The sequence below is a fragment of the Cucurbita pepo genome, chromosome LG20 (assembly GCF_002806865.2).
Source record: "Cucurbita pepo subsp. pepo cultivar mu-cu-16 chromosome LG20, ASM280686v2, whole genome shotgun sequence".
NCBI classification, from domain to species: domain Eukaryota; kingdom Viridiplantae; phylum Streptophyta; class Magnoliopsida; order Cucurbitales; family Cucurbitaceae; genus Cucurbita; species Cucurbita pepo.
The window spans coordinates 7890736-7915453 of record NC_036657.1 but is presented as its reverse complement, the minus strand read 5'-3'; the positions used below and the strand labels follow the sequence as shown (position 1 = coordinate 7915453).

Genomic DNA, 24718 nt, shown 5'->3' with positions numbered 1-24718 from the left:
TTGGATAAGAAAATCTTTAAAAACCCATTGAACAGAGAAAGACAAAGATTATGTCTCTTCAGCAAAAGTAGGGCAGACAGGCAGACCTATTTAAAGATGAGCGACCACCACCACCCACCAAACACCACCGTACCCACCGCCGTGAGCGCCGCCACAAATGTCGTCGAATCAATAGAAAAGATGGTAGAGATGGATAAAGTGATGGCCCCAAAATGCATGGTGGACAATACATAAACGGTTAGATTCAGTACTTACTCTTTCAACCGTCCTTTTTGTTACATAAAAAAATGATGTTCTTCAGTGTTCATCAACAAAGGTATATTAATTAATTCATGTGGGTAAACCAAAAGCAAATATTCTTTGCAAGTAAAACAAGTGCTGTAGAAAGACAAGACTAGTGAGTAGTGAGTAGTGAGTAGTGAGTACTCATACCCATCATCCAAGTGAAGGCCCTCTAGGGTGACATCACATCTAATGCCAATAAATGTTCACCAAACCTCTCTCGCATTGTTTTCCTTTTGAATTTCTAATCACATCCGTGTGTTTTCCGCCCCCGACCCACCTCGACTCACCGCTTGTTCCCTCGCTATCATATAACTGATAGTCATATTGTGACGGGTATCATTCGTATCGTCTTGAAGGTCGACTAAGACCAAGGATGAGTTTGAAAAAGATTGTTGTGTATTATTTATGCACAATCTCCTTATAACCCTAACAAGGGTATATGGTAATGGTTTATGTTAGTGGGACACTTTGGGTCATCCAGTCATATAAACGCTCGTAACTTACATTTCTCCTTGCTTACTTTTTCGAATAATTATGACTTTGAAAAGTTACTTAATAACTAAAGTGAGACTATGTGTTAAAGTAGTACTACATTGGCTAACTAAGAGTAAGTTCATGGGTTTATAAGTAAGGAACACTATCTCAATTGGTACGAGACCTTTTGGAAAAATCGAGCTCATGCTCAAAGTAGACAATATCATACCATTATGGAGGGTCGTGATTTCTAACATGGTAGCAGAGTCATGGTCTTAACTTAGCCACGCCAATAGAATCCTTAGATCTCAAATAAAGAAATTTCAAGTCTTAAGGGTGTAGTTAATGGTTCGATTCAATGTTCAAGAAAAGGAGTATGGAGACAAGTAGTTCCAAGTTTGAGCGCTTATGCTCTAACATTCCTTTATCATTTTTCTCCGAAGAAACATAGGAACTTTAGAAGGAGAGATTATCCATCATGATTTTGTGTAACAGCCTAAACTCACTATTAATAGATTTTGTCTACTTTGACCGGTTACGCGTAGCCATCAGCCTAACAGTGAGATATTTACATATCTTCCGTGACCCATTAGGGTTTAAACAAAATTCATTTAAAGGGTAACGCAAAAATCCAAACTTTTGAGCGAAAAAGCTACAAAAATCAAAGCTTTTAGCTCTCTCTCTCTCTCGACCAACATCAAAACCCGACCCAGTTCTTCGTTNAAAAAAAAAAAAAAAAAAAAACAAAGACTTTGATGACAAAGTCAAAAGAATGAATTATAAAAAGATGTTTTCCACGAGAAACTTAGAACACTAAAATACCAAATCATACAACCAATCATCATTTCGCTGGAATCCATTTTTAAATTAATAAAATTTGAATTTTCAAGATAGCTTTGACTGTAACGGGATGGCCACTACCTCTTCCCCCATTATATATACACACACGTTTGGCGACATGTCGTTTTCACTCTTGGCTTGGGTCGTGGTTTACTTAAATAGTAAAGACAACTCAAACAATAATAATAATAATAATAATAATGTTGTGCTCGAAATTGTAAATGTGTGTAATATTTGGGGTCAAAGTTGAGATTCAAGAAAATAAAAGGGGCACCTGAAACTGCAAAATTTGTCAGAGTATATAAACAAGATAATATATAAAAAGAGATAAATTTATTTGAAAATAATAATAGGGTTTTTGAGTGATTAAGGATCGATATATTATATTATATCACTAATTAAAACTCATAATCACAATTAGAGGAGATTATGATGACGATGATGAGATACTATTTGAACGAAAATATTATATAAAAAAATGAGCAGAAGAGACTATACGGCGGCGGAAGCGGCGGTTGTCGACGGCGGAGGAGCACCACTTGGATCAGATGTTTCCGGCTGATGATCCTCACCGGCAAAAACAACATGGGTCTCTGGAGGCACCGACAGAATAGCAGCGGTGGGAGCAGGGGCGGAGGCGGAGGCGGAGGCGGCGTGTCGTTTCCGCTTTTTTTTCTCGTAGGGAATCCCTCTGGCTTTGGCCTGAGCTTCCCGAACCTCACGGAGAAAAATCCTGACGGCGCGTGCGGCAAATGGGTTTGATTCGGGGCGGCCGCCGTTCTCCTCGTAGGCGGCTCTGAGGCGGCCGATCAAGGCGTCGAGGCTGCCCCAGGCTTGCTTGAGCGGGCAGGGGCAAGGGGCAGGTGGGTTCGGGTGGCCGAAATAAGGGCAGCCCGAGGCATGTACCTTAGTCTTCCCGAACTGGTCCAAATACTTCAAGAATTCAATGACGTGAGCGCCACTGCAACGCGCTAAACCCAGTGGCGGCTTGTGGTTCTTCAAATACTGCAAGAACGTGTTCCAATCCCTTCGCTTCTGAGATTCATACCGGCTCGACGGAGCCGGAGCCGGAGTAGTCGCAGCAGCCGAGGCTCCGGCGGATGATCCCTCCGACGACCCACCACCGGGTTTAGACACCGGATCCATGAGGCTTTGTGTTTTGGGGAAATTTTAGAGAGAAGAGATGGGAAAAATGAAAAAATATATTTTTTAATAATAATAATAATAATAAAAATTCACGGGAAAGGTCGAGTGTGTTATTTTTGTGGTGGAATTATTTATTTTTATTTATTGAAAAAGAAAAGGAATTATTATTATTATTATTATTATTATTATTTAGTTGAATAAAATTGGGGGTTGGAAGGGGAGAAAGGAGGTCGTTTTGGTGATGGGACGTTAAAAGCTTAGATGAATGAATTCAGAGAGAGAGAGAGAGAGAGAAAGCGTCAAAATTTTAATAAATTTATTAGGGGAAGATTTTGTACACAGATTCTCCCTATATAAAATTAACGTGACAGTGATATATATAAATGGTAATAATAGTTAATAATATTAAAAAAAATAAAAAAAATAAAAATGTTAATATTTTATTTCATAGATACTCTTATCATTAATAAAAATATCCATAAAATTTTAAAAATAATATTAACACACTTAATTTTTTTTAAGAAAATAAAAAAAAGTTATTACTTTTAATATACCTTTCAAATTTTTTAATATTATTTTTGAAATTTCATACATATTTTGAAAATTTTTGAAAATCTTTTAAGTATTTTTTAAATTGTAATAAAAGTTTAAGAATATTAATGAATATTTTAAAATTTTAAAGATATTTTTTTTAATATTTTTTGAAATAATGAATATTTTTTAAATAAAGTATTAATCTAGTCATTGTAATTATCATACGATTCGTCATTGATATTAATGATTTACAAATTTTTAATAATTTAGTTTGTATCGTTTGATTGAAAAAAAAATAGTGAAATGAAGAGATGAAGGTAAGTAAGGCGACGCGCCAACAGGATGTGAAAAGTCCACGCGCTTCTCGCATAACTTCACGCCCGACACATTCCAGCCCTCCACGCCAACTGGACTGCGTGTATTTAACGCACCAAGATTGAGTAGTGGTAGTGCTTCAAATCTCATTGATGTTGCGTCAAATTTCTTATTTATTTCTTTTTTTTTTACAATAAAATCTCTAATTTCTCTATAAAATTAAATATTAGAAACTTGTTAAATTTGTTGAAAGATAAAATATTAAATTTACAATTTATTATTTTATTATTATAATTTATTGTAAAAAGATAAATGTATCTAACTATGTGAGTGATGTCCATAATGATACAACTACAAATTTGAGCTCGGATTGGGTCAAATAAGCCTTAAGCATATTGAACCTGAACTCGATCTAACCTACTCGACCCCCTAGAAAATTAAACTCAATCCAATTCGGTAAAAATCTATTTAACCTAACCCAATCTGAACTATAAATTTGAGCTCGGATTGGATCAATTTGGGCATTTATGTGCAAATAAGCATTACAATTAATACAAGGATTTAAATTATAAATAAACAATACCAAATTGGAGTGGAAAGAAAAGTGGAAGCTCCACAGAGCCGCAATGACTGCTATTGGCGTACAAGGTACCTTCAATTCTTTCAAGGTAGCTGTGGTGGTCATCTCGGTCTCTAGGGTGATTTGGCGGTCTTGATGAAGTTCAACAACTCCAAGTTACTTGATTTCGATTCTCGAATCTGGATCTATTAGGAGCATGGGGTCTCACCTTCTGATCATCTCTCACGATTCCGTAACACTCATTTTCTGGAGGCATTATGTCCTAGGTCGTATACTAGCCAAACTAACTCACGCACACTAGTCTTAGGTCATTTCTACGGCTAGTCCTCTACAGGGAGAATCAAACATTCAATCGCCTGGAGTTAATGTACAATCAACTATGCAAGTAATCAAACATATGCTCAACCAGGCGATATCATCCATCAAGAACCCAGAGCACAAATACACAAAATCTCGCCCTCCAATCAAGCATGATAATGTATAAGCAATATAAAATGATAAAATTCAACTTGCGAGGTTCAATTCAACCATACCCAGATACCATAGCAATATACTCGTGCAATTGTCCAATACTCCTAGGTACAAATCATACCAAACTAGCCATCGAGTCGGTTTTACTAGCATGAATGCAGATCCAACTAGTCCCTGCAAGTATTACTTCCTAAAAGTCTATGTGATTACTTACCAGTCTACCCCATGCCATCCAGAGTGCAATTATTGGCAAAAAAGGTCCCCAAAAATCCCAGAAAACTCAGAGGAATCTAATTCACACAAAAATAAGATTAATACTAAAATCGAGACGAAAAACTAACCAACCTGCATCAAACGGGCGAGAAGTAGGGACTCCATGTGCTTTCATGGAACCACACTCAAAGAACCACGCGTGGGCAGCTCAGTCAGCGCGCGGGTAGATCTCGGCTACAAGCCAGCCTGATGAATGCAATTTACGTTTGGATTGTGTGGGTGTGACATGAGCTCGACTTCTATGGACATTATGCATCATCTAATGTGACACAAACCTTGAATCATATGTTGAAGTAAACTAGAAGAAAATTAAATGAAATCAATAATTGATCAAAAGAGTGCGTACAACAAAAATAGAAGGTGGTTGAAAGCAGTGATGAGCTTCAAATGTGTTGGTACTACACATGTCCTTTGACCTATTTATTACTCCCCCACCCACTCTTCATGTCCATTTTTCCCCCTAAGAGTGAAAAGATCTATTTCCTTGTGATGCTGACTTGAAAGCAATTAAAGCAACCCGTTGCAGACCCGAGTCTTAGTTCCATGGGCCTCGAGGGCACGAGGGTGGGGGATCAAGAATTCGTGTGACACCCTTGTAAAGAAACAGGTACATAAATGAACCGAGACCATATTTGAATGAGAAAGATCATGATGATAGGATAGCTAAGAAAAACTTAAAAGAATTGAAAGTCACTGTCTACACAGAAACTCCATGGTTAAGCACGTTTTAGTTGCAGCAATTCTATGTCTGGTGACCTCCTTGCATTTTCTTGGGATGCATGTGATTGAGGACTGAGCATGCTGGAAAATTCGTGTTGGTTTTGGGGATAGTCTTCACTCTTAAGAAGCAAAGAGTAGGTAATCTGACTATGTCAGAGTGGATAAATGCAGGGGAATATTGGGGCACACATGGGTAGTTACAATTAGGGTTTCGGTTGGAGAGAATAAGAAGTTTGATTTTGTGTGGATATAGTGGCACACAGGTGTAGAATAACCAGACTATGTCGCAATGGATACAGGAGAATACTGGAACACGTGGGTCGTTACAATTTTGTGTGGATACTGCGACATGCAGGTACAGATAATAATCTGTTTATGTCAGTCGTTGTGGATGTACGAGAATACTGGAGCACGCACGAGTCGTTACCATTAGGGTTTCGATTGCATGGCCAAATAATTATGGTACTTCAATTATGTGTGTAAATATACCATTCATTCTTGTATTTACCATTCTTAAAGTCTCAAATTGATTTTCTCCCACAGAGCTCTGAAATTAATTTCTCATATTCAATCCATTGCGGGTCTCAATCCTGGTCCAGTAACCGGCCCATTGGGTTCAGTTGGGCTTTTCCATTCCTTGTTGGCCCAATAGGTTAGAGTTGGGCTCAAAGCCTTGACGAAGCCCAGGTGTTGGCATCCACTTGTACTCAATCATTCTACGAAGGGCTGTTGAGTTGAACCGGCCCAGCCCATTTCCTCCTACTGTTCTCTCTCCATCTTCTGCTTCACAAATAAAATACTCAACAATTAATAAATAAATAAACGTAACATTATAAAAATAATTTATTGCATTTATCATCATAAATTTTTAAGAACGTTTCAATTAAAATCAATGTAAAGAGATTTAAATATGTTTTTTTTTTTTTTTTTTTTTTTAACAGACATTGATTTACATATTTTAATATATTTTTAATACTTTTAGCTATTATTTTTCATAACATTTTATATTATGGGTTAAATTCTATCGATTACGTTGATTATAATATTTAACCATATAATAGTTCGATTTCGAGTAGGTTTGAACTCAAGTCTAGAAGGTTTAAAATGACACGGTCGGATCAAATCGGAACAATCTTAAAAGTCGGGTAGTAAAATAGTGGAACTGAAATGAAAAATTACCTTGGTTTGGTCGGGGAGAGACAACGTTGCTCAACTCAGATGCATGAAGCTCCGGCGGCGGCATTTGGAAAGCGTTGTTATCCCACGCATTGGCTTCACTCTGCTGCTGCTGCTTCATTTGGAGCTCAATCAGCCTGTTCACTTCAGCTTTGTTCTCTTCAATTTCAGCTGAAATAATTATTCAAATTAAAAATTAAAAATTAAAAATTAAAAATTAAAAAAAACGTGTCAAATTATAAGTTTAGTCCTTGAACTTTTACAAATTTGTAGCTATTTCCGTGTCTGGATTTTACAAAATTTCTAATAGGTCCTTGAATTTTTCATTTTTCTAATAGGTCTTTGAATTTTTCATTTTTTTCGATTCTATGGTCACTATAAACTTTGAATTTTGTATTTAGTAAGTTCAAAAATGAAACCGTCCAAGCCCACCACTAATAGATAGTGTCCGGTTTGGTCCGTTACGTTTTGCTGTCAGCCTCGCAGTTTAAAACGTATTTGCTATGGAGAGGTTTTCACACCTTTATAAAGAATGTTTTTGTTCCCCTCTCCAACCGATGTGGATCTCACAATTCACCCCTTCGGGGTCTAGCATCCTCGTTGACACATCGCTCGATGCCTAGCTCTGATACCACTTGTAATAGTCCAAGCCCACCGCTAATAGACATTGTTTGACGCGTTACGTATCAAACATGTATGCTAAGGAGAGATTCTCACACCCTAATAAAGAATGTTTTCGTTTTCCTCTCCAACTAATGCTCATAGAAAATTTTAGAAAATGTGATCTAATAGACAAAAAAAATTAAAATTTGAGAAACTTACTAAAGAATTTGAAAGTTCAGGGACTAAACTTGTAATTTAACGATGTATTATAAATATTAAAACGTCACCGTCTCGTATCAGCTTGTTCCTCGAGCAATTCAAAATCTTCTGATTCAACCTTTTTTGTTCCATTTGCAACGCATGCTGCTGGTTCCTAAACAGCTCGACTTGAGGAGATAGAACTGCTATATGTGCCTGTATTCAATACATTTTTATCGATATTGCTATAAAAACATGTGTTCGAAAACATTTTTAAAGAAATTTATACGTCCGCTCTCAAATTACTAATTTTTCATAATAAAAACAGGTAAAACGCACTTGATTAATTTTCTTCCAAAAGCGCTAAAATAATAAGTGTTTTACTTAAAAGCTCAAATTCATAAAATACTTACTATTAAGTTTAAATACATTCTCGAGATTGAATTTGTTCATGCATCTTGCTTTGATTCAATCTTTTATCATAACAAATTAAGACTCGAAACTGTAAGATTGATTCATATAAAGCATAGAACGATGAAATTGATATCGAAATCTTGGTATTGATATCGATATCGAGTTTGAATACCTCTAGAGCTTTGAGCTTCCTTTCCATATCAGCTACATATTGAACTTTTTTAAGCCTAGATTTTTGAGCCGAGACTCGATTCGACATTATTCTACAACAAAAAAATTCAAACCCTAAATTAAAAAACACCAAATTAAAACGAAGATTTATAGGTTTTAGGGTTCATCACCGTTTGAGTTTCCTTGGATCCATATTAGGGTCAATATTACGCCCGGAATTTCTGCCGTCGCCGCCGCCGGAGCTCATCTCTCCGCCACCAATCTTGCTTAAAGGAGGCAACCCATCACTCCGCCATCCATCCGCCGCCCTCCCCCCGCTGCTGCCTTCCTCGTCTCCGTGGCCCATCACGAAAGATCTCCGCCATACCGAGACCGAATCGGTCGATAAACGACGGTCATCGGAGCCGAGTTCATTGCATGGATGAGGGTTTTGATGCAAATTATAATCACCCATCTGAAACAAATGGAAGAAGAAGAAGACATTATGAGAGAAGAAGAAGAAGGAAGAAGAATTTGATTTTTGGTTGCAATAATTAAAGAAATGAGTGTGGGGTTTGTTCGTACTTATCTTAATCCCCACACAAACAGAGAGAAAAAGTTTAAATTTTGAACAAAAATGGAGTTTATCTGGCCTGCATTTATACACGGAAAAAACACTCAACTTTACCATATATTCCTTATATACTTTTAATGCTAATAATTTTCATCATTTCTTTTTATTTTTCATTAATTATTATTTTATATATATATATATACACACGCGCTTCAAATTAAATATATTTTTCTATCATTTTTGACATATAAACTATTCCGATACAAAAATATATAACACATGACGTTTTAATTTAAGGATAATAACTAAAAGCACGTACATATTTTTAAAAAATGTCGTATTTAAAAAAAAAAAGTTTAAATACTTATTAACACAATAAATTTATGTAATTTAACCTAAAATTTAATACTCTATTTAAAAATTTTAAATTAAAAAACTCGAAATTTTAAAAAATAAAATAAAATAGTAATTATATGACTCATCTACGCAACAACTTCAAAAGATGGAACTTTTATTAGTTTTGAACTATGTTCAAATTGGCGGTTATTTTTTGTGTTTTTTTAGTTTAATATTTACGAAAGTTGAAATTGTGTAACCGATTTCTGAAATAATACTGATGTTTGGTTTACTGTAGTAGCCCAAGACCACAATTAGCAGATATTACCTAATTTGTCCCGTGTTTACTAGGGAGACATTTACGTACTTGGAATCTCACGATCACTTACTAGAGTAGTCGTTTGTTGGGTTCTTTTTTAGTTTAACGATTGCTGGAGGTGGAATCGAGACTTCAATTTTTAAAATGGTCATTGATGTCTTATCTACGGTAAGTCGGGCCCGAGTTTATAAAGTGAAAATCGGAGAAACGAATCTGTACGGTATACAATTGTGGTGTGTTATTGGGATGATAAGAATAAGAAAGCTGTCAAATTTTGTGTTTATGCACATGAATGGAGTTTAATTTGGTTTTGGAGGAATTTTCAAACCCAAAAATCAAAATTGGTATTATAATCATTACAGTTGCGCCCCATGCACAAGCCTATGGGCTTTATTTCTCTTATCTCTAACAACTTTCTTTTTTTATTTTTTTATTTTTATTTTTATTTTTTTATATATTATTATTATTATTATTATTCTAATTTTGTGTATAATATTCCCATTTTTCTAAAAATTTATTTTGATATAATTTTAATTTTTTATTTAATAAAACTCTAAATTTTATATTTTGTGTCGGATAAATCAGGAGACAAAATTATAATTTAATATTTACTTAATTAAAAAAAAAAAAACTCATAAATTTTGTCATTTATTTAAAAAAGACTCATCTTCTTTTTTCCACGTAATTACAATATTATTATTTGACTTTTCATAAATATTTTTGTGAGATCTGACGTCCATTGGACAGACACACGTTTTAAAATTTTGAGGCTAACAGTGATACGAACTAAAATAGACTTCGATTATTACAAATGATATTATTAGTAGGAGGATTTTATAATTAATTTTTTATTAATTTCATTTATTAAAAAATATTTATAATTAATGGACATTAATGAAGGTAGAAAATAATATAAAAGATTATTCCATAATTTTATTATGAAAGATAATGAAATTTCAATATGAATAATGTTCATAATATTCTTAAAAAAAATAAAACAAAAAAAAAAAACCTAAAATAATAAATTTTAATTTTGTTATAAAAACAAGTGCTCCTCAAAATTCTGAATCTTAGAGCAGAATTTTTTTTAATGGGTTGGAAGATATTTAATGCTCATAAATTTTTTAACTCCAAATTTGGAAGAAAATCAATGATTTTAATTGACTTTTTAGTCCACATTGTTTGAATTTGACATTTTAATCCTTTCTTTAAAAATCAATTATAATAAATACGTACCTATCGTTTATTTAATCTCTCGCCTCACTGAGATATATCCACATGGGATAGAGAATCTACTTTTAGATAAGAAACGTGGTCCGGGACGAGAATTATATTCTCCGTCTTTGACCTTGCTCCTGATCCTGTCTAAATCTCGTCTTCCCTGGCCCTATTTTAATTTTTTTAATTGAGCAAAATTCTTTGTTGCGAACTCGATTTTCCCGAATTCTTGGCAAGAATTTCTAAAAATAATAGAAATTTTATAGACATGAACAGCTTTCTTGTGTTCGTAGACGTCTCTACGTAAATTTATTTTCTATGATTTTTTTTCACATTAATTAATTTCTTATATTTGACATTTTCCATTAATAAATTATACATTAATGAAAAATTTTCATTGAGAGCACTAAAACCTATACTAATTTCTTGATTAGTACCTATAAAATTATACATTAATTTCTTGATTTTTTTTAATTTAATTATAAAATAACGAAATGGGCATATATGTAAATTCAACTCTATAGGCTTAAAAAAATATTATAAATAAGATGGAAAATGGAAATGGAGAAAAGGAGAGAATTTCTTAAGATATAAATTTTTTTAAAATGTAGTATTAATTAAATTTAAAAATTTAAAATTTATGTGGGTTTATATTATAGTTATATTTTTATTATGGAATATTATTGTTTTTATTATAATATTTTTAATTATGGTATTATTAATTGAAAAGAAATTTGACTCGATGTTGCAAGATTTTTTACAAGTAGCTACTTTCGTGGATTCAATTGCCCACACCAACTTCATAAACGCCCCACTCTCAACTCTCTATCATCAGTATAGTCTTGTCTTCGCCCTAAAATTTAGAGAACGATTCAAGAGCACTTCCGAGAGAGAAAATGAGGAGCGCACATGTAGACGAAGATTTGGAATTTTAGTAGGATTGTAGTGACATAAGAGCTTAGGAGTGTCTCGATGTTGTTCTATGAGTGAACAGTGATAGAATCGAGTGTTGAGACTTCAGAAAATCGATTGGAGAAGAAAATGTATTAGGGCTGTAATTCAGGTAGCTTTCGGGTGTAGAAGATGAAGTGAAGTCGGTTTGGATTCAATTCGAGTGACATAAAACCAAGAAGTACAGCACACAACCCAACATCCTGCAGCCATTTACTCATGGGTCATACTAAATGCACAACCCATTTCGACCCTTGAACGCAACCCGCGACTCCAACGACCCGACACGAAGTCCATGTCTCGACTTGAATAACGACCCGCACATGCCCCACTCCCACCCGTAGCTCATCTTGGCTCATCTGTCGACGCACTCCTCGACTCGGTCGCTTGAAAGCGGCGTATTTGGCTCGATATATGATTTTTGTACCGTTTCCTACGTTTCAACCCTCTTGAAGCTGTTTTTTACCTTGTTGAGGGCATTTGAGGTTAGTAAGATTCCCATTTACTCAATTATATATAGTTTTATGATAAATATTGGGAGTAATCACTGTATTTGGTTAGACTAAGTTTAATAATATGTCATAAGAATATGATATGAGTTTGTAATGGTGAAGTTAAATATTGAAGGAAAGTTTCAGATCAGCTATAAAATAGTTAAGGACTTTGTCCAAAGACCGACAAAGTAAGCAACGTTACTGTTGGAGTCAGAAGAAATAGCTATGATGTGTGATGACACATACCCCATGGTCCCTACATGGGCCATAATGCTACGATGTGTTTATGTATGCTATGTGATGGTGTATGATGTCATATTATGTATGCTATGTATGTCATGCTATGTTTTGTCCCGTGAAACTATGCTATAGATTATATGATGATGCAAGATGATAGACATGATGATCAGTGTGTATGCATGACACATTTGTGAACTCTAGCATGGATGAAAGGAAAGAGGAAGTAATTTTTAAGTTCAACTATGATTTTTAAGCCATTGGACCTCATGCATTTTTGTATATCATATGCATCGAGATACTTCTCCATTATGTTATGTTAGTACGGATTTGTACTTTCGAAATCTATGTTCGTCATGACATCGTACGAGTCTTTCCCCTTCTGTGGCGTCCAGTGACGCATTAGCGTGTTGTCTCCAACAAAGCCAAACTCATAGATACGTATACTAACCTGTTTAGTGAGTCCGTGTGCGCGTGCGTAGGCTATGTGTTGAAGGCCATACTACGATTTTAAATGATAGGTTAAATCCAACCAATATCTTACAATTTTGTCGGTTCATTAAACTCTTAGGCTCAAAACCCACGCAGGTGTCAGCGACTACGCTCACGCCGAGGGGACAACTCGAAGTACTATGCTACCATTCGGCCTGCTGAGCCCCATGGCCAGCAGCCAATCCACCTCTCTCAACTGAACCCAAAATGGCTGCAAATCTTCACTTTCTATGCCGTTCGGGGTCTTTTGGCCCTTTATTTCCCTTCAGTTCCCCAACTTTAATCTCTCGATTCAGACCAGTTTCCGTCTCTTTCAACTCCATCTTTGCGCCGATCTTCCGCTCCGATGCATTCACTTTGAGATTTGGGACCAAAATCCGTCGGGAACAGTGCCGAGTTGCGGCAGTAATGTTGTTGCCTGATAATCCGGTGGTGTCTGATATCTGCGCCACCGCCGTGTCCGGTGGAGTCGCCTTGTCTTTGCTTCGATTATGGACGGAAACCGCTAAACGTGGCCTCGACCAGGTTCTATTTCTTTTATCCACTGATTTTCCTTTTCTTTTTCTTTTCACCTGTTTCTTAGATTTCTGCAAGTATAATCGAAAAGAAGTTAAAACTCTAAGAAACAAAAGAGGATTTCAACTTAGAAGGATTGCTCGTTGATATTCGATTCTTGACCGTAGTATTAGTACTGATATACCATAGAAAGTGATTGATTCAGTTCAACAAGGCGCATGTTCTGTGTACAATGCTGAAAAATAATCAATGTTATGGAATTCTGACACTGGAAAATGCTTATCAGTGGAAATGTGAAGGCTTCAAATTGTGAAAATCCAACTTTTCAGTTCTTAATTTTTATGGAAGGTGTGTTCTTACCGATAATTGGTTCAGAAATTGAACAGGAAGCTTGTTCATACAAGCATTGGGCTTGCTTTCATGCTTTGCTGGCCTATGTTCAGGTGAACTTAGAGTGATAAAAGTTAATTCTGGCCCTTCTCCTGCTCTATATTTGTACAATTATGCTTGAATCAACTTCTTATTGCAGTTCTGGTCATCGAGGAGCATTATTGGCGTCGCTAATTCCCGGTGTCAATATAATACGAATGCTCGTCTTGGGATTGGGGATATTGAAAGACGAGGCTACGGTAAAGTCGATGAGCAGAAATGGAGATTGCAGGTACAACTTTGTATCGAACATAATCATGTAAAATAAGTTTTTGGGGAACATGTATCTTTTGGTTCGTTTGAAAGCCACTCTAAATAGGCTTGTTGTTGATTTGAGCCTCCTATCAAGACTAATCTCTAGGTATACATACACTTAACCAAATGAATTTGGTCTGTTTTTGGTAGTTAAATGGAAGGATAAGGCTTATTTCTTGCTGTTGAATCTTTGGGAAGGAAAATTTTCCACTCCTCTGTTGGGTTTTCCTTCTATTCATCGTGTAATCGATATTGTATTCTTTGGACTTTCTCTTCTAGGCTTCCCTTCAAGGTTTTTAAAACGCATTTGTTAGGGTGAGGTTTCCACACCTTTATAAAGAATGTTTCGTTTCCTCTCCAACCGATGTGAGATCTCACAATCCACCCCCTTTCGAGGCCCAGCGTCCTCGCTGGGGCTTCCACACCCTTATAAAGAACGATTTGTTTTTCTCTCTAATCGATGTGAGATTTCACAAGTCATCCCCTTCGGGGCCCAGTGTCCTCACTGACACTCGTTCCCTTCTCCAATCGATGTGGGATCCCCCAATCCACTCCTCTTCGAGGCCTAGCGTCCTTGCTGGCCCACCTCCTTGTTCCACTCCCCTTCAAGGCTCAACCTCCTCGCTGGGACATCGCCCGGTGTCTGACTCTGATACCAATTATAACGGCCCAAGCCCCCGGCTAGCAAATATTGTCCTCTTTGGCCTTTTCCTCGAGGTTTTTAAAACGTATCTGCTAGGAGAGGTTTCCACGCCCTTATAAAGAATCCTTCGTTCTCCCCCTCAACCGACGTGGATCACACTCATTGTTTGCCGCTGGAGTTCTTTTTGTTTCCATTGTAATATCATTTACTGGTTCCTCATGGCTGAAAGTTAATACTGATGGATAACTTCGTTCAATAGTAGTACATGAAATATATTTACTTCTTAATTTGACCTGCATGTTCTTATCCATCAGGGAGCTTTTGAAGGGGCCATTGTATTATGTTGCAACAATTACATTAGTTTGTATATTCTATTGGAGGACGTCCCCCATTTCAATTGCACTGATATGCAACTTATGTGCTGGAGATGGTACTTTTCACTTTTGTACATTAACGTATTACCTCTCCCCAACCACAAAATCATAGCTTACCCAATGCAACAATGTGGCTTACTATTTCAGGGTTGGCTGATATCGTCGGGAGACGATTCGGAAGTCGAAAGATCTCTTACAACAAAAACAAGTCACTAGCTGGTAGCGTGGCAATGGTATCTGCTGGTTTTCTTGCATCTGTCGGGTAAATTCTCTCTTCGTTTTGGATTCGAACGTCGAGTATAACGAATTACTGTGTTTGTGATCTTTCTGGGTTGGTTTAGTAATAAGAATTTTGGTTTAGTAATAAGAATTTGTATTACGAATGACAGGTATATGTACTATTTCTCCTCATTTGGGTATGTTGAGGGAAGCAACAGAATGGTTTTGGGATTCTTAGTTGTGTCCATTGCCTCAGCATTGGTCGAGTCTCTTCCCATAAGCACTGAAATTGACGATAATCTCACAGTTCCACTCACTTCCTTACTGGTAGGGAGCCTAGTTTTCTAGTATTTGGGAGCCAAAGCACAACGTTGCTACAAATCCTGCTTGTTATGTATCCTTCTTATGTGGCTTGAACACATTCTACTGAACCATATCAGGCATTGGTAATGAAAATCTATTAAAGCCATTGTTATGAAATCCATGCCATTGGAAAAAAAAAAAAAATGGATAGAACACAGAGCAGAGGAAAAGCTGTGTAAATTTGAGGGCCTAATTTTAACAATTACATAAGTTGGAGGGTTCAATTGCAAAACCACTATAATTCGGGGGTGGGTTGTTTGAGACAATTATTTTGTCAACTTCAAAGTGTTGAAATTTAGATTTTCTTTTCTAACGTGAGTATAACAATTGAAACGGGTTTTTATCAAAATAAGACGAAAATAATTATAATAATCAAGGTATTTACGCATAGTTAGGATAACAAAAAGATAATTCTAAAGTTAAACAGTTAGAGAAAAAATAGTAATAATATCCGTTGTCGTCCAGCGGTTAGGATATCTGGCTTTCACCCAGGAGACCCGGGTTCGATTCCCGGCAACTGAATTTTTTTCCCATTTTTTTTTACTTTTATTATTTTAAATATGCTGAAGAAAATTGCAAATAATCCGTTGTCGTCCAGCGGTTAGGATATCTGGCTTTCACCCAGGAGACCCGGGTTCGATTCCCGGCAACGGAATTTTTTTCCCTATTTTTTTTATTTTATTCGATTCCCATTTCCTTTTTCTTCTTAGTTCTCCACTTTTTTCTTTTTTGCAGTTTTGTAGGTTCCCAGTTTCTATGGATTTGTAAACTCTGTCCATTTTGCTGCGAATTCGATTTCATATCAGTAAGTACACCTTACCTTCCTGCGTTTTTCTGTGTTCCTTACTGATCTAACAAATTACGAGCATTTTTTTTTCTTTGGAGATATTTCCTTTTTTTTTTTTTTGTTGTTATTTTGTTTGATCGTTAGCTGAACAAATTTGTTAATTTCAGAATTTTGTAAATCTTCGCTTTAGTCTTTGATTCAATTTCGGCTATGAATCGAATGATGATCTTTGAAATTGCATTTATTTTCTGTATTTTCTTCCGAAAAATTCTAAGTTGCTTGAAATTGGGCAAGTCATCGTGTTTAATGACTTTTGTCCTGGTTATTATGTTTCTAGGCCTATATTGAAACTCGTCCTGCTTCTAGATCCATGTCAATGCCTCATGAGGACAGTGCATCTTCACATACTCAGGTAACTTTTCCCTGTATATTTCTTCTTGTTTTCTTAATGAGAAAAGAAGTAACAGCTATAATGGCTTACGTAGAACAAAATTTTAAATTAATTATTGATATGGAATATGCGTGATATGAGAGAACAATGGCATAACACCATTGATGTACCCCGAAGTATTTTGAACGGCTGCAATCCGTCGGTCCTTGAATCGTTTCCTCATGAGAAAAATAACAGTCTAACTTGCTTAACTTTCGAGCTATTGAAAATCCTAACATAATCAAGCCAACCGGTTATTAACCATGAAGAACCTACCCAACCAGTAAGCTTTCTTTCACAGATTTGCCCCACCTCAGTTTAATAAGACTCAACAAAATTGGAATTTCTAACCGGTTGTTTACCACGAAACTGCATTTTCGTTGTCTTTGAGATTATATCTCCACCAGAGTGTCTCTAGATAAATGGCACGGTTTAGTTTGGTGCCTATGTGAAATGGGTTAGTTTTTCTTTTTCAAATAAAAAGATTGGGATTTCTAATATGTTACTGTTTGTAGTAAATTTTCTTTATTGTCATGGTATGTTCCAGAAATAGTATTGTAAAAAATATGTAGTGTGTATATATGATATTTCTCCCCGGATTGCTGGGAAGATTGAGGTGCATCTAGCTGGTTCTTTTGAAAGATTTTATTTGTAGTATTCCAAGCCCACCGCTAGAAGTTATTGTTCTCTTTGGGGCTTCCCATCAAAGTTAGCGGTGGGCTTGGGCTGTTACAAATGGTATCAGAGCCAGTCACCGGGCGATGTGCCAGCGAGGGCGTGGGCCCCCAAGGGGGGTGGATTGTGAGATCCCACATCGGTTGGAGAGGGGAACGAAGCATTACTTATAAGGGTGTGGAAACCTCTCCCTAGTAGATGCGTTTTAAAAACCTTGAGAGGAAACCCGAAAGGGAAAGTCCAAAGAGGACAATATCTGTTAGGATGGACTTGGTCTGTTACGTTATTACAATTGTCTATCAACATAATGTCTTAGAAGTCTAAAGGTGGTCACTAGCTTTTCCTCTTAAAGAGCCGAGGGGTAGCCCTCGACATGACATGAGACATTAGCTTCAATTTTAATAAAAACTTATACAAATCCTAAATTTATATGACCATGTATTGCACCACACACGCCAAACGAGAATCCCCATCATCTCAAAGAAACTGAGCAAACTGGCACAACCCAAAGATAGCAATAGGTTAAACTGCCACAACTCATGTATTAGCATTCTTACACGGAAAACCTTTATTTATAAGAATGTGACAAATTAAGATTATTCTTCTAATCAGTTCAGTAGACGAGGCATAAAAGACATTAAACCTTAGATGTACATGGAGACACAAGTCTCTTGATGGTTCAAGGAAGATGTAAGTTTTGAGGCTAAAAGTGAGAGCCTTGTCTCAAGATGAGTTTTTGTAACAATGGTTAGCACCTAAACCAACATGTCTATCCCAATGAATTACTTCAAAGCTCCGTCTAACTTTCATATGTGTGAGAAAAGGCTTAGTCTAAGTATGGGTGATGTGTCAAACATGCTATGAAGATTCAAGAAGTATGGTAGAGGACGCAGAACTAATGGAACTTGTACTTCTGTTCCTTTGTGCTTATATTTGCAGCTTTCATTTAATTTGTTTGGTGATCTCCTGGATTCCGTGATTGCCGATGTTGCATCGGAATGTCATCGAATAGCAAGGTTAGGTCTTGATCGTAACTTAGAAGAGGAAGAAGAAGAACTAAGACTTTCAGCACAGGCACGTGAAAGAGTAGCTGATTCTTGCAATAGCAGTGAGGCAAATGGGAAATATGTAGTTGATATTTTTGGACAAACTCATCCTTCTGTCGCGAACGAAATATTTGATTGCATGAATTGTGGTCGATCAATCATGGCTGGGAGATTTGCCCCTCACTTGGAGAAGTGCATGGGAAGGGTAACTCTCTGCTCCTTACTTAATATATGTTTTTCAGACACATTCTGCTTCTATTTTTTGTTAAATCTCTTTTCACTTTGTCTCATCGATTGTGTATTCTACTATAGGGTCGAAAGGCTCGTCCCAAAGTAACAAGAAGTAGTACAGCTGCACAGAGCCGGTATTCACGAGGCAATACTGTTTCATATTCCCCTTACCCTAATTCCACCAGCACGAATCGCTTACCTAATGGAACGTCTAGTCTTGCAGGGGAGGAGTACTCAAATGGTACATCCGAAGACCCATGAACAAGAAAGTAATGTTCTAATTATTCCAATTTAGGAAAACATATTGTAATCTAAAATGTGCTCGCAAGAATTTAATGATATCTCCTGTCATGTTCAGTTTTATCATACATGACTTCTTTGTATGGGTTATCATTACATAGGAAAGAAAATGTCATGTCTGGAATCTGGATGTATTATGATCTCATTGCTTTTGACTGTTCCAAATTTTGATGTTGAAGATTTTGGACAGAAGTTCGAAAAAAGGAAGTTAAATGCAAGTCCAATTTCATATCTTCGACGATCAATCTTGATATTTTGTCGATGTGGGATTCAATCTTTGGTGGCTACCCACTTAGAACATACATAATGTTTTCAATGTTTCAAGTATTTGTAAGATGGAGTAGTAGTTAAGGATCACTTAAAAGTAGTTGCTAGCTCCAAATGTTTCAAATATTTCAATTTGCTTCATAAAACTCCAGTCTTTATCATACTAGATCCTCCGAAAGGGGTTACAAAGATTATGAAGACCGTTAAATTCTTGCCGTGTTCATTTCCTGACAGTTCCCAAGATATTTAGCTCTTTTGCTAGAAATTCTTTTAACAATTTTATGGAAGCAAATTGCAGGAAGGTGGTCCAAATTATTGCCACTCTATGCATCAGTGGTCTCCACGTTCCACTTTCATTTGCTCAAGGATTTCAAGTCTGATTGCAGGGACCATCGTGCGGTGCCTGGAAGCTTATGAGACCTGAATGGCTGATGTCTTCTGTGTGCATATTGAACAAGAGTTTTGTTCAGATACGTCTCTCTCATACAAACAATTCTTATTTCTGCAATACAATTGCTTTGAATTTTCGACTGCCAAACTTTTCAATTCTTAAGCTAATAACAAAGGAAACGTTTGGTAATTGCTTCTTGCCCTTGCCCATTTGTTTTTGTCTAGTGTAGAATGTGGTTATTACTTTTATAATTTTTAGATACTTTTGATTATGCATCCAACTGTGAGTGATTAATTTCTTTAATTCATATAAACCACAAATTAGCCACTAATGAAGTGCAGGTGCTCCACTTAGCTATAATAAAGTAGTTTCTTGAGAAGATTTGGAGGAAAAAGAAGTTTCTACCTCTCTGTCCTTCCCTCTGTCTAGCAGGAATGAACACATCATCAAACACCAAAGGTATCATTATTCTCTTCATTCTAATCATGATTAGAAACTTTATGAAGTCCTTATAGTTATTGCCACGCATGCTCTTATTTGAAAAGGTTATCATTTGCTCAAATAAAAAAGTGAGAGGTGGATTTCCTTCTCGTTCTGCTTTTGTTTCATTTTCTGTTTTGGCTTGATCCTATTTTTCTTATCATATTTAAGATGTTTAGCTGTCACTTTTTGAGTGGATCTCTGAAAAATATTGTAGTCAGAGGATTACATTAATAATTTTCATGAAACTGATAATCTTTGTTTTGTAAGATACTTCTGGGAGTGTTGGGTTTGTGTGTATTTTTGCCGATCGTATGTATACAAATATACATGATTTATTAATTGAGAAGCATTTTTTCTTGGGGCTTGAAGGTTCATGTTAACATGTAATTGTTTCAAGTATTTATAGTTTTCAACCTTATTTCTAATATGTTTTTTGCATCTTTAACTATCTTAAGCCAAATTATTCCATCATTTTCAGTGGATCTTGACTTTGAAACAAACATATCATGTCTTCCTAAGGTTGTTTGTAATATTGTCATAATTTCATTATAAAGAGATTTTTCTTCTTCTTTTTATTTTTTTATTTTTTTTTTCCATGTGTAAACAAACAAGATGGTTGACATTTATATGATCCATAGAAGATTTTCCTTTTAGCTCTTAGAATTCCTTCATGTTATTTATGAACTTCCCATTAGATTGAACCAAGATCCAAATTTTTTGACACATCGTACTTCCAGTTTGAGTTAAGGCCACTTCGAGATGATTAGTTTTTGGTTAAGGGGTTGAACGACTTAGTTTCGTAGCAACTTTAGATACTTTTGTTTATATGAATTGAAGCAGCACAAAAAAACAAGATGAAATTATGCTTCAAAATGTCCTCTTGGTCCCAGTCTGAATAGGATTCTGAGTATGATGTTTTTTTTACTGCGGGAAATAAGGAAAGAGGGTAACAGCCAGGTGGAATAATAAAGAACGGACCACCTTCAGGCTGATGATTAAGTTCTCCCAAAAACGCAGAAAGAGATTGGTATTATATTCTAGAGTTTCAAAGGACACTGCGAAGGTGGCTCCAAATTGGGGAAATCTTTTAAGATTTTTTGTCACTGTTGTGAAAGTTACATCATAAAAGCTCCCACCACTCCAATTGGACATGGATTTTCTGGATATAGACCTATCTATAGGACGTGTTTAAATAACTTTTTGAGTGCTTAAAAAAGGATCATTTAAGTGTTGGAAACGTGTATTTAAGCACTTGAAAAGTTATTCTAAAAAGGTCATACACGACATGGAGTTAGAAAATTGTAGTATGGTGGTACGTACATACAAGATTCGAGTATCATTTATATGTTGGATGGTTGTTTAGTTTGTGATTTATTAATACTGATATGATTTTGGTCTTCATACTTCTCTTGGGTCTACAAAAAGGGCTGGTCTTGTAGTTGGTGGGGTTTTTGTCAACTCGTGAAGGCTATTTCTTGCTTCTTTCTTCAATGCCTTTATGCACCATAAATCTTCAGGGCATGATAGCAATTTCCAATGTGGAATCTCCTCTCTTAGTGAGTCTTCTCCTCCAATCTCTGTTACTATTGCTTTACAGTCCCTTGTTGTGGCCGCCACGTTGTGCACGTACTGGCACAACGCCCTCACCAGCTTCCCCGTCCTTGCCCCCTCTCAGTGAACCCCGTACATAAAGTAGAATCCGAATGGTTCGTAGAAATTTGGTATCGATGGTAAATTTAGGCATGGGAAGATCTTGTCTATCACCTTTGAGCTCTCTGTGTATATCAAGCATGACAATGGTGCCTTCCCAAGCCGCAACTTGAATACCTTGTCGAGAAAATCAATGAAATGAGTAAATAACTTATTGGCTTAGCAATCAAACTTCTTTGGTTAAGTTGTAGTTTAACACTCACCTCTCCACTATTCCATACGCTCAGCATTGCCCAGCTCTTTGGTATTGTCATTTCTGATTTGCTGCCACTTGTTTCAAAATTGGCGTCCTCGGCATCGTCGGTGTCGTCTCTATAGTAAGCAACCCATGTACCGAGGCTTAGCTTGTGTCTGAGAACTTGATCAATGTCGTGGGGGAAAAACTCGGTAGAGGCCATGAATTTTCGGTAGAGATACTCGGCAACCCCGACTTTAAGACGAGAGATTTGGATATTGGAAGGGAGGTGATAGGATCGATAATGTTTCACTGGGTTCACCAAAATCGCCGGAACTCTAAAGTTAGTGTATCCAAGCTTGTAGATGAATAGTTTCACAGAGGCTTCATTGTCTTTCTCCGTTGCCATATAAGTATAGCCTACATCATTGGCCACGAACCATTCCTCGAGACGCAGGACAAGGCTGCAACCAATCCCTCTACGGCGAAACGACGGTACAACTCGAAGACCTAAAACATAGCCAACCTTGGCCCGGTCTTTCTGTGCTTGATGAACCGTGACTACCTTAATCGAGCCTTGAATCACACCGACCAACTGGTTATCAACTTCCGCCACCTAAATTTACCAAAAGCTTAAGTTGTAAGTTAGGATGTGTATATATAAAGAAGAAGGAAGGGAAGTGGTGAGAGGAAATACCAGCATCTTGTACAAGGGACTGTTTCTGATCCTACAAATGGGGTCTCCCATAGTGTCTGTGAAGAGAAAAACTCTTTCAGATGGGCCTACCTCACATCTTCTCTCTAGATCTTCCACTCTAACTCTATCTGCATATTGTCCATCATAGCTTCTTATTATCAAAATCTCTTCTTCGCATCCCATTTTTCTCTCCCCACTTCTTCGTTGACACAAAAACTGATACAGATATATATATACACACAGCTAGCTCTCTCTAGCCACTAATGTATATATATATACTGCAAGTTCACTCAACCCTTTAAAAGACATAATGGCTAGCAGCTACCTTCCCGGCCTTCTCTTTACTACAAACTTGAGGGGCTTGAAATATCTTGAGTATGATCATTGTCATTTTATACCCAACGGTTGAGGATAGGAGAGGAGTCCCACCTCGACTAATTAAGAGGTTGATTAATAAGTAAGAAATACATCTCCATTGGTATGAGGCATTTTGGAAAAACCAAAAGTAAAGCCACAAGAGCTTATGCTTGAGATGGAAAATATCGTACCATTGTAGAGGCCTATGATTCCTTAACACCAATTTGGGAGGGACACACAGAGAAGGATTTATTGAAGTGTAGTTTAATTAGATTGTCTCATGTCATAGACCAAGCTCATTAAGAATATTGATCATCTGTGTCCCATATTCATTGGTTCATTAATTAACATACAATGTTATTCTTTTTTTATTATTAATGTCGGATAATTTTGATTAAAATCCCTCTGTTAACTGTTAACTGGTGTGGATGTAATGTAAACTACTTATAAGAATATATATATATATATATATAGAGGTTCTTTTAAGCTATGGTTTTTTGGATCCATCTCTAGTTTGTCGCCACTTGCCGGCGGATAAAGGGAAGAAAAAGGTATATTATCTCTCCCCAACTTGGCCTAAATTTTAGTGCATTGAGCTTTGCCTAAAGCAAAGTGCTTGTGGATTACTTTAATTCATTTGTTTAACGAAAACCCCTTTTCGTTAATTAGGTAAATATCATTCTTTTAGTGTTTTTGTTCCCTAACTTTGTCTCTTTTGCCTATCAAATCATGTCTCTTCGGCTCAAACCGATCTTAATAGCTATGTTTTTGTATCTACGTTTGCTGAGTATGATATTGACGAAAGAAACCTACGGTCGAGTATAGGACAAAGTTGAGAATATCTTCATGACATTCGAAGAAAGTCGAGATAGAATTTAAGCTATTTATAATTGAGGTGGTCCTCTTTGATCACTTTCTCTAGAATGGGTTCGAAAATGAAAGTGAAGCCCCCACTAAAAAGCCATGTCTATACATCTCTCTTTCTCGAATTCTTTGTTATATATAATATGAATGAATGGGAATATGCATATTGATACAATATATATACTCTTTGTATGGCTTTTAAAGCGTGCGCATTTCTTTCCATTTAACAAAATGCGACAAATAAGTTACTATCATAGGCTCCATTATGCTTTATATTATAAGATTTCAAATTATATACCCACAAGAATCATTTAGAAAAAAATTTGTGGGGAGTCTCGTTCATACGAGTTTCTGTCATGTCCCATCTCCGCCAAAAAAAATAAAGAATTTTGTGGGAACAGGAATAAGAAGTTTTCTCTGTCTCTACCCTATTATGTCCCGTTAACATTTTTAATATAAGCATAACTCAACAATAATTAAGATACAACTTTTATTGAACAATATAAAAATCTCTTGTTAGTTTTTGTCACTAGATGTTGAAAATTTATTGTAGCGAAAAGATGTATTGAAGTATCTCATTCTTATACTATACTATGAACCCGCCCTACGTAGTTGTCTTTACCCATCTTATCTAAAGGTCAACTAATGAGTTGTAGTGTATCAAAATCAATTGGCCGCCCACCTCTTTGGTAGAATCATTTCCAGA

General features: G+C 36.3%; 5 protein-coding genes and 2 non-coding genes across 8 annotated transcripts; 4 read left to right on the top strand and 3 right to left on the bottom strand.

Moving 5' to 3' along the window:
• Nucleotides 1–1957: 1957 nt before the first annotated feature.
• LOC111783383 (protein LIGHT-DEPENDENT SHORT HYPOCOTYLS 6) lies at nucleotides 1958–2836 on the bottom strand. The gene has a single exon (XM_023664311.1). It carries the CDS (start codon nucleotides 2743–2745, stop codon nucleotides 2092–2094), a length of 654 nt encoding a protein of 217 aa, XP_023520079.1. The 5' UTR covers nucleotides 2746–2836; the 3' UTR covers nucleotides 1958–2091.
• Nucleotides 2837–6114: 3278 nt separating this feature from the next.
• Nucleotides 6115–8798, bottom strand: LOC111783537 (basic leucine zipper 19-like). Of its 2 annotated transcripts, none has more exons than XM_023664463.1 (6): nucleotides 8765–8798; nucleotides 8371–8654; nucleotides 8202–8292; nucleotides 7705–7831; nucleotides 6818–6985; nucleotides 6115–6421 (listed from the first exon to the last, which is right to left on the bottom strand). In XM_023664463.1, the coding sequence occupies exons 2-6, from the start codon at nucleotides 8652–8654 to the stop codon at nucleotides 6255–6257; spliced, it is 837 nt and encodes a 278-aa protein (XP_023520231.1). In that variant the 5' UTR covers nucleotides 8765–8798; the 3' UTR covers nucleotides 6115–6254. The 2 variants fall into 2 exon arrangements, with proteins under 2 accessions (XP_023520231.1, XP_023520232.1); XM_023664464.1 differs by having other exon boundaries at nucleotides 6115–6418.
• A 4080-nt stretch (nucleotides 8799–12878) lies between these two features.
• On the top strand, nucleotides 12879–15718 carry LOC111782599 (farnesol kinase, chloroplastic-like). The gene is made up of 6 exons (XM_023663381.1): nucleotides 12879–13325; nucleotides 13692–13759; nucleotides 13846–13977; nucleotides 14958–15073; nucleotides 15165–15279; nucleotides 15407–15718. Exons 1-6 carry the CDS (start codon nucleotides 13008–13010, stop codon nucleotides 15582–15584), a joined length of 927 nt encoding a protein of 308 aa, XP_023519149.1. The 5' UTR covers nucleotides 12879–13007; the 3' UTR covers nucleotides 15585–15718.
• Nucleotides 15719–16049: 331 nt separating this feature from the next.
• TRNAE-UUC lies at nucleotides 16050–16121 on the top strand. Its single transcript has one exon. It is a non-coding gene; the product is annotated as a tRNA-Glu (tRNA).
• Nucleotides 16122–16182: 61 nt separating this feature from the next.
• TRNAE-UUC lies at nucleotides 16183–16254 on the top strand. The gene has a single exon. It is a non-coding gene; the product is annotated as a tRNA-Glu (tRNA).
• A 34-nt stretch (nucleotides 16255–16288) lies between these two features.
• On the top strand, nucleotides 16289–19915 carry LOC111783578 (SAGA-associated factor 11 homolog). The gene is made up of 7 exons (XM_023664505.1): nucleotides 16289–16404; nucleotides 16724–16798; nucleotides 18431–18742; nucleotides 18850–18902; nucleotides 18992–19037; nucleotides 19634–19637; nucleotides 19722–19915. The coding sequence occupies exons 2-7, from the start codon at nucleotides 16757–16759 to the stop codon at nucleotides 19757–19759; spliced, it is 495 nt and encodes a 164-aa protein (XP_023520273.1). The 5' UTR covers nucleotides 16289–16404; nucleotides 16724–16756; the 3' UTR covers nucleotides 19760–19915.
• A 1358-nt stretch (nucleotides 19916–21273) lies between these two features.
• On the bottom strand, nucleotides 21274–23234 carry LOC111783577 (probable N-acetyltransferase HLS1). Its single transcript, XM_023664504.1, has 3 exons — nucleotides 22792–23234; nucleotides 22123–22710; nucleotides 21274–22036 (listed from the first exon to the last, which is right to left on the bottom strand). The coding sequence occupies exons 1-3, from the start codon at nucleotides 22972–22974 to the stop codon at nucleotides 21881–21883; spliced, it is 927 nt and encodes a 308-aa protein (XP_023520272.1). The 5' UTR covers nucleotides 22975–23234; the 3' UTR covers nucleotides 21274–21880.
• Nucleotides 23235–24718: the final 1484 nt, after the last annotated feature.

What these genes read in the sequence shown, in the direction of transcription:
- LOC111783383 (XM_023664311.1), bottom strand. Translation starts at nt 2,745, where the DNA reads ATGGATCCGGTGTCTAAACCCGGTGGTGGGTCGTCGGAGGGATCATCC.
- LOC111783537 (XM_023664463.1), bottom strand. Translation starts at nt 8,654, where the DNA reads ATGGGTGATTATAATTTGCATCAAAACCCTCATCCATGCAATGAACTC. An exon ending in GATCCAAGGAAACTCAAACG is followed by an intron (nt 8,293 to 8,370) that starts GTGATGAACCCT and finishes TTTTTGTTGTAG; the next exon opens with AATAATGTCGAATCGAGTCT. An exon ending in GGAAGCTCAAAGCTCTAGAG is followed by an intron (nt 7,832 to 8,201) that starts GTATTCAAACTC and finishes TATTGAATACAG; the next exon opens with GCACATATAGCAGTTCTATC.
- LOC111782599 (XM_023663381.1), top strand. Translation starts at nt 13,008, where the DNA reads ATGGCTGCAAATCTTCACTTTCTATGCCGTTCGGGGTCTTTTGGCCCT. An exon ending in AGCAGAAATGGAGATTGCAG is followed by an intron (nt 13,978 to 14,957) that starts GTACAACTTTGT and finishes CTTATCCATCAG; the next exon opens with GGAGCTTTTGAAGGGGCCAT. An exon ending in CAACTTATGTGCTGGAGATG is followed by an intron (nt 15,074 to 15,164) that starts GTACTTTTCACT and finishes TTACTATTTCAG; the next exon opens with GGTTGGCTGATATCGTCGGG.
- LOC111783578 (XM_023664505.1), top strand. Translation starts at nt 16,757, where the DNA reads ATGTCAATGCCTCATGAGGACAGTGCATCTTCACATACTCAG. An exon ending in GTGCATCTTCACATACTCAG is followed by an intron (nt 16,799 to 18,430) that starts GTAACTTTTCCC and finishes TTATATTTGCAG; the next exon opens with CTTTCATTTAATTTGTTTGG. An exon ending in TGGAGAAGTGCATGGGAAGG is followed by an intron (nt 18,743 to 18,849) that starts GTAACTCTCTGC and finishes ATTCTACTATAG; the next exon opens with GGTCGAAAGGCTCGTCCCAA.
- LOC111783577 (XM_023664504.1), bottom strand. Translation starts at nt 22,974, where the DNA reads ATGGGATGCGAAGAAGAGATTTTGATAATAAGAAGCTATGATGGACAA. An exon ending in GTCCCTTGTACAAGATGCTG is followed by an intron (nt 22,711 to 22,791) that starts GTATTTCCTCTC and finishes TGGTAAATTTAG; the next exon opens with GTGGCGGAAGTTGATAACCA. An exon ending in GCGTATGGAATAGTGGAGAG is followed by an intron (nt 22,037 to 22,122) that starts GTGAGTGTTAAA and finishes TTTCTCGACAAG; the next exon opens with GTATTCAAGTTGCGGCTTGG.